We start from the raw sequence: 8,106 nt of genomic DNA, 5'->3' as shown, positions 1-8,106 counted from the left end.
ACCCACGCATTTATGCAATGGCAAAACCGAAATTATTTCAAATCATAAAAAAGACTGTGATTATTATTTTCGTAAGTTTTTATAGGTTCACATTAAAATATTTCAGTGTTCGAGGAGTGCCATGGCCCCCTTGGTCCCTCCTCTGGCTGCGAGCCTGATTACAATATTCTGAATTTTTCTTATATAGCAGCTGCCATATTGCTCCAAGCAAAGAAACACGCGACAAAATATCATGGCTTGATTATGTTTCGTGCGATATAGGCTATTGAGTGCTAAGCTATGTATGGACAACGAAATATTATTATTCTTGTATTCATGACGTTCAAAAATTTTAAATTTTGATTTAAAACTGATTAAACTCGATATAAAACGGAATGTTCGCACAAGAGAATTCACACTGGATGTCTCTACGCTAGACTGTGGAAATTGTTGCAATCAAGTTGAACAAGTTGAAGATGAACGAAATATTACAAAACTTCCGTCTTCTCCCAACCCGAATCACCTTATATGTATGTATATATATGTGGGGGGGGGGGGGCAGTGACGGCGCCAGCCTGAAATAAGTGGGGGGATACATATTTCGGAGTCAAATTCTCGGGGGGCTAACTAATACCGACTAAAATGTACTTACTTCATACTTTTAGGGTATAATTTTACCCCTTGCATATTTTACAATCAGAACTCAAGATAAGTCAATGAGATGTTGCATTTTATTCCATCATATACAAAAGTACTTTTAGGCACAAATCTTTTATGACAAATAAAATGCAATAATTATATTGTTTCTTTTCCTAAGCCATTATTGAGTGGAAAATATCAGAGTCTTACTATTCATGTGAAGAGTACAAAATACACCATAGAAACTACACTCATTAGTCATTACCATACATTATCAACTCGCTGCATATTCGTATAAATACTACACGTGACACTATTTCTATGTAAACAGTGTGACTAATTTGTTGCTAAAATGAGAAAGTGAGCCACAGCAAGAAACTACGATAAGATATGTCTGTTTTTATGGGCACCACAACCTTTTTTAAATCCAAAGACTTTGAAAGCTCTTCAAAGGACAGAATAGATAGAGCACTCAACCTCTCGTCACCAATTAGATTTCGAAGGTTTGTCGCAAGCAACTGTTGATGGGGATAGGAACATTTCAATAACACAAAGCTTATAAAGTTCGTAAAAGGAAATGTTGAATGTTTCAATCATTGCAAGCAGCTGCTGAAGGTCTTTATTTTGGCTTCCATTCTGCCTCATAGTGTGACTCTAAACTGTCCAAATCACAACAGTAGGGAGCGTATAAAGATTGTAGCTTTTCATGCGTCAGAAAACTGGCAATAACTTAATAAAGTAGGCATCAAATAAGCGAAAACACCCTTGAATAGAAACTGTATTAATGATACAATTTTCCCTTCCATGATGGAATATGTTACTTTTCTTGTTGAACGACTGGAATTCAGAACTTAGGGCTAAAAATGGGGAGGATGTGAGAAATATCGTCCACTTAGGACGTGCCACTCTCAAGGAACAAAAATATTTTCAATTCAAATCCACCTCCACTACGAGACAAATATATTGACATAAAATCAATGAATATATGTAGTTGCAACTCTTGCACTGGGCATTTTGGTTAGAGAAGTGACTGCTGAAGATTATAATTTTATTTCACAATACATTATGCTCTGAATATTGATCAGAATTGGATCAATAGTTTTATGAGATGTGCTTCAAAGATTGATTCTTCTGCATGGAACCAAATTTGGCCACTTTGACGGTACTGCAGAAATTATTTTCTAACATCACAAATAATAATTAATTAGCATGTAGGCCTAGGCCTGCGAAGAATGAAATTTGCTCAAGCGTGCTGATTTTTGCATCGTATGTAAAAATGTTTACTTGATTGGATTTGTATTAAGATCCACTAAATACACAGAAGCTAATTGGGACGAGACCTACAGCTTATAGTGGAATCCAAGCCACTTAATGATGTGCCTCTACCGGGGATCGAACCCGGGACCCCTTAATTTTAAGGCAGCAGTATTGCTGCTAGATAACCATGGCGAGGAGGTCCAATTTTAATATTTCCAATTCTTAACATTTAAGAATTAGTTACTTTGTGTACTCTTTGATTTCTTAACGTCCTATTTCTCCCTCTTGAATATTTGCAACGATGAGGATAGATATAACGATGAAAACAATGAGAGAACATCGATAACACTCATACCATTGTCGCTACTCGAATGAGGAACTAACAAACAGAAAATAACATTGACGGCTCTTTTGATGTTGAACGTTGTCCTACTAAAAAAAAAATCATTTTACACATCTGTTAGATATATTCAGAAATATAGCAATACGATTTATGGAGCTAAATAATGTACACGTTTAGCTGCATATGCCAACAATTAAAGATCAATCTCACAGCCACTGAATACGTCGTCCACCTACGAGGCAGGTAACAGATTTCGTAGCAAATTTGGCTGGCACTCATGATTTTGGCCCATTACGTAGTATCAAATGGTAGCCACTGCTATCCAGGCAGGCATATTTACATATACCCCAATCCCCTTGATTTTAGAACACATCGTATTAAAAGTAACTTTGCGATCTAACTGAACTAGAAAATGTACTTGAACATTGTACTTGTCTCAATGGAATTTTAATAATGGAAAATGTAAACTTAAACTTTTTAAGTTTTCGGTCAAAATGCGTCTACCGTACTACAAAAAATCTTGGGGGGCTGAGGCCGGTTTTGAGGGAGGCTTCAGCCCCCCCTAGCCCCGTCCCTGTGGGGGGGGGGGGGTTGTAATTTTAGGACGGGACAGGAAATTTTCGAAATTTCTCGATGGCGTGATAATATCGAATTGTACAAACAAATTCATCTTCAAGTGATTGTTTTTACACTTCTTGAATAAAAACAAATTTCAAGGAATTTCAGACACGTATAGTGCAGAATAGTGATATTTTAAATAAGATCATTTGGAATATCTCGGTTATTCGGTTTTCTGACGCCGGTCTTCATAATTTACACTCTGCCATTTTTTTTACAGTACACTTTGACACATAAAATTATGGAAAGGAAGCAAGGCGGATCCAGTTTCTATTAAATAGTAGACTCTAGTCTGAAGTCAGCGCCAACGTATTTTCAATTCAATTTAAATTTTATGCTTTGTTAAGTAGTAGTAGCGTGGTAGGGTCGCAGTAGTATTAGCAATAATAATAATAAAAATAATAACAATAACTCTAATGGCAAGATATGAAATCTTACTTTTCCCCATGAGAAAAATCCTGCGGACGCCTTTCTTATTAATTGTAGCTATACAGCGCGTAGTTTTTTGGATCCCACTTTAAACTGTAGGTCCAGTCCCGATTAGCCTTACTGTGCATAAAGTGGACTTAAAACAACAAATCACAGCGCGTCGTTTCACTACACTTGTCGTTAATCTCGTAGCTGCAGGAGAGACAAGAGAAAAAGAAAGAAAGACAACACCATGTTAACGAAAGTAAAGCATTCCATTTCGTGAACATTTCAATTTCGACCCATGAAATTATTTGTTGCTTTTCTTTTGACCTGCGAATCCCTGCGATTGATTGACTTCCATTCTCAGTCAAGTACAAATTGCACTATGATTTGGAATAGGCTGAAGAGAGATAAGAAAATTAGAGGGTACAGAAAGAGAGAAAATGGAACAGAGGAAAACGAGCCGGAAGGAAAAATGGAAAAATTGAAGGAATTAGGGTATATTATGAAAAACGGGGGAGGGGGAGAAAGAGCTCCGGTCAGGGAAAGAAGGAGAAAGAAAAAGATAGAAAGAACGAAACAGAGAAAAGTCCCACCGAAAGTTTTCTGATTGTTTCTTTGTTCCGTTAGCTGTACGTTGTGATTAATTTAAGGATTCAAGAGCGTTCCTAATAACCCTTTGCGAATAACATCGCAAAACAAAATTGTCTTTCTTTTGTTTCTTTTTTATTGAAGGCATGGTTCTCTGGCATGGTGGATTTGGTTTGGAGCTTACTGCCACCTGGTGTGGATCGGATGAAATAGCGTCCTGTTGCGGAACATCATGGCCACTGGTCGCTGGAGGTGTGTAGCTCGTGGTCAACAAGAAGTGACTATTATGTGAGTTTGTGAACAATGAACTAGCAGAAACCTCCGTGTTAAAAAAGTATAATGCAGTCCATTATTTGGACTGGAAGACTGTTATCTCGTGCCTTGTGGAATGGGATATGCAATTATTCTAATTGCGCCGATCCGAATTTAAGTGCGAACTGCAATAGAAGACATGAACCACACATAGTGTCAGCTGTTTCTGGGTTTCCTAAAGAACTCGCAAACGCAAGACTAAGAAAAGGACAGTTCGGTGATGATTCGTGGTTTTTCGCGAAGTACAAAACAGCAGATGTTTTGGGTAAGTGTTTATAAATTGTGATTGTGATAAATTTTGTGATGCTTCGATTTGAAACCAATTTGTGCAACATAACATTGTACCATCTTCTGCTGTGCTAGTACACAATGAGATACGATACAATTTTGGTAAGTTACTTAATAATGCTATCAATTACGATACTTTAAAGTTATTACCATCATTTTGGTTGCCTGTGTTACGAGTATATTTAAATCGATTGCAGTTACCTCCTTTTATAGGAGCACAGTAAAGATAAATCGACTCGTATTAGTAAGGAATATATACAAGTTTATCAGTTGTGTCAGTACATGTTATAAACACCACAGGCAAAAATTTACAAATTTCTCTGTGAAACATCCGAAGTATATGAGAAGTGAGATATTATTGGAAATCTGTTCTATACAATAACATGTCAACACGTGCGAATATCGATCACCTAAAGTTAGAACAATTGAAGACCAGGACCCATTGTTCAGATATTTTAATTTTAATCACTTTGAAGAACCTATATGTAATTAATTTTTACGGCCTTTTAACATCTTTGTGCACTATAATTTGTTCATTGTGTTTATTACAGTTCAAGATTTTACACTTGCAGGAGCCACAACTATTTACATTGACCAGGATAGCATCCAAATCACAGTACACTATCTTGCTAATTTCAGTTTTACACCCAACTTCATTCACATTTCCCTAAAGTGAAATTTCCGAGAGAAATTTTAAGTTCTTTTTATATATTTGATAATACATAAGGGACATTCCATTGTTATGTGCGTGACATTTTGCACCTAAAATGTAATTTATACACATGAGATTGGATTTAAATATTTATATACACTTGAGTATGATGGCATAGCCTGAATGCATGAAAATGTGTGACACTTTCAAATTGTAGCAAGGTTTGACTTCATTTGTCTGTGAAGCATGTAGGGTACAGAGGCTAGTAATTTTTGTTGGTGAAATATGCATTCACAAACATTTAAACCTTGTTAATGTCCCAGGATCACAGCATCTCAGATGCATGTTTCTTTTCCTCTTGAGTAAAGGTTAATTTTTGGAATTAATGGACAATAAATTCCATCTTAGTGTCAAGAAGAAAGTTGAATGTTGTGCACGGTATTTCTGTAAAATATAAAGGTACTACTTTACTATACCTGAGACACCTGGGAATAATTTCTTTCGCACTTTTTTACATTTCTAACATACTATTCTGCATTCCGGAACACTTATTTAGGTGAAATAATTGAATTTGTTAGGAAAGTAATGTATATTTCTTACATTTACGAGTACTTACTGTTCTTGTTTATTTCCACACACAACATGGCGATAGCTTACCGTTGATTGTTCCTTGAGCCAGAAAAACCATTGACATAAGCCCAAAAATTCACGATAGCCCCACAAACCATCACGGGGACGAGGTATGCCTACTAGGTTAGGTTAGGCCTGTTAGGTTTGGTTCAATTTAGCATATACGGACAATATGAGAGTGTATTGTGCTCTCATGCAGGAAGCAAATGGCGGCAGCAGCAATAGCGCGTCGGAAATAGATTTTCGTACAACACCACATGCATTCGCATTAAAATGAATCAAAATTACATTCCCGAACATCAACAACGCTACAGAAAATGATTTGCATAAGTACTTTCTCCTGTAAATTTGAAGAAATCTGTCTCAGGTATAGTAAAGTAGTATAGTAAAGTGTTACCAAATATAAATTCTGAAGTATTTTTAAACCACAATACCCAGCTCTTTACATAATTTTAAATGTATTATGATGCATCATTCTTTGTATTTATAAATGTTAATACATTAGGATCCATGCGACTAAATACATGTTTGTTGAAAACCTTTTGGTGATGAAATGCCATTGTTCCACTCAGGTTTTTGAAAATATCTTATACTGAAAAAGTGAGGTGACCTCAAAGTTAGTGATTTGCAGGAAAGAGGTAGATATTAATATGGAACATATATTTTGGACAGTTTGGTAGTAAGTGGCTTTCCCAATAGCTGCTGATGTCTTTAATTCTTTGAATGTCAGTTACAATATTTCATTCATTTGAGATGGAGGTGAGGGTAGACAGGTTTTTGTCTTTTTTACTTGAGGACCCATGTTGTCTGAGACTTTTTTGCTTTTCCTATACTTTCACCCTTATAGTTTGTACCGTAATAGAGGAAAATGCATATTATGGGGATTTCTTCATTGCATTCGCTGTTACCATTGAAGTTTAACAAATGTATAAACAACATTAGAACTTGCTGAAAAATCATATGAAAATTGTTGAAGGTGGGATAGAGCATTAGCATTCTGTTTGAATGCTGTATAAGTTAGATACAATACCAACATCTGCACTTTCCACAAATTACATCTCTAAAATGCACGGCCATGAAAATAGGTGGCCGGGCAAAATTGCGCTGATGCAACGTATGGGAAAAGCATGGCAAGAGAGGAACACTGTGGCAATGTCAACCAGGTTTCCTTGCCTAGGTCGAGCGTCAGACCGACCTCTCTCCAGGACACTTTTGTGTCATCCCTGACCTTTTGAGCAAATACTGTCAGTTTGTATCACATGGATTACAAAGATCAACTCTACAAGGTCTTTCATTCTCTTAAACCTCCGAACACATGAGGTTGTGCTCCGACGTGACAACAGCACAAACTTCTCCCACCTGCCTTATTTCATGGCCGTGCTTCTAGTTTGTTACATCCAGTCTTGGAGGGCAAGTAAAACTGTGTAATGTTTCTGTTTGTTTGTGGAAGTAGTTTAGACAGGTCAGGTTTGGCACTGAAGCATTGTTATGTCCCTTCCCTGTATGTCTGCATTGAATAGCAGAGGAGGGGGGTTGCTAACATAGCTGCAATCATTCTCATGTTCATCCATCTCACCAGTCATAATTATTCGGTGATCAACTATGGCCGTATGATTTTTAATGGTTTGGGTTCTTGTTTTTAGTTTTTGTCCTGATGTGTAAAGTGTGTGTTTTTCAAAGGCCATCAAATATCAGCCACTCTTTATGAAGTATGCCTCTGTGCTTAAAGCTCTGGTAGCTGGACTCTCAACCAGTGTGATGGTTGTGTGTTAAGAATCATTTCACAGCTTCAATTTTTATAAAAGGTGTATTGTGTTTGTCATTAAAGTTTATTCTCTCTTATCAATATGGTACTTCATTGTGTTTAATTTGTTTTTTAAAATGGGTTCATCTCTGTAATATTTGTGCTTTTAATTCCACTGACTCAAATTAATTCGGTTTTTGCTAAGGGGCTTCTGTCCCTGGATTAGGAAGAGGATTCAGCCTCAGTGCTGATGTACCCATTATAATATTTGATGATCAATGAGGCATGACCAGCAGGGTAGCTTTACAACCCAATTCCTCCCTTGAAATATCCAAATCAGATTGTTTGCTTCTAGATATGCATTTGCTTTTGGAGGTTATGATGTCGCTCATCAGGTAATTGTTAGATCAGTCTCATGCAGACCGAAACAAAGGGATTTCTCTTCGTATGCTGGTAGTGGTTAGGGGTAGTAATAGTCCTTCACTCTCTTGGGCAGTAGACCTGGTGTTCCCAAGTGGATTCGTTTGCATCCTACTAGTATTTATGTTAGGACTAAGTTTATAATTTCAATTCTTGAATATTGCACTAATTATTATCTTGGTTTTAAGCACAGTTTGATTTGTTATATAATATCATGACTCA

At 36.7% G+C, this 8,106-nt stretch overlaps 1 protein-coding gene across 1 annotated transcript in view; it reads left to right on the top strand.

Moving 5' to 3' along the window:
- The first annotated feature begins 4,025 nt into the window (after positions 1–4,025).
- The window catches only part of LOC145988594 (protein phosphatase PTC7 homolog), an 89,318-nt gene continuing 85,237 nt past the window's right edge, over positions 4,026–8,106 (top strand). The window contains exon 1 of the mRNA XM_083123583.1: positions 4,026–4,415. Within this exon, the coding sequence (XP_082979709.1) occupies positions 4,178–4,415 (238 nt within the window). The 5' untranslated portion in view covers positions 4,026–4,177. The remainder of the gene's footprint in view (positions 4,416–8,106) is intronic.

The sequence above is a fragment of the Lepisma saccharinum genome, chromosome 6, assembly GCF_977018435.1.
Source record: "Lepisma saccharinum chromosome 6, izLepSacc3.1, whole genome shotgun sequence".
Lineage (NCBI taxonomy): Eukaryota > Metazoa > Arthropoda > Insecta > Zygentoma > Lepismatidae > Lepisma > Lepisma saccharinum.
This window is presented reverse-complemented; position numbering and strand designations above follow the sequence as displayed.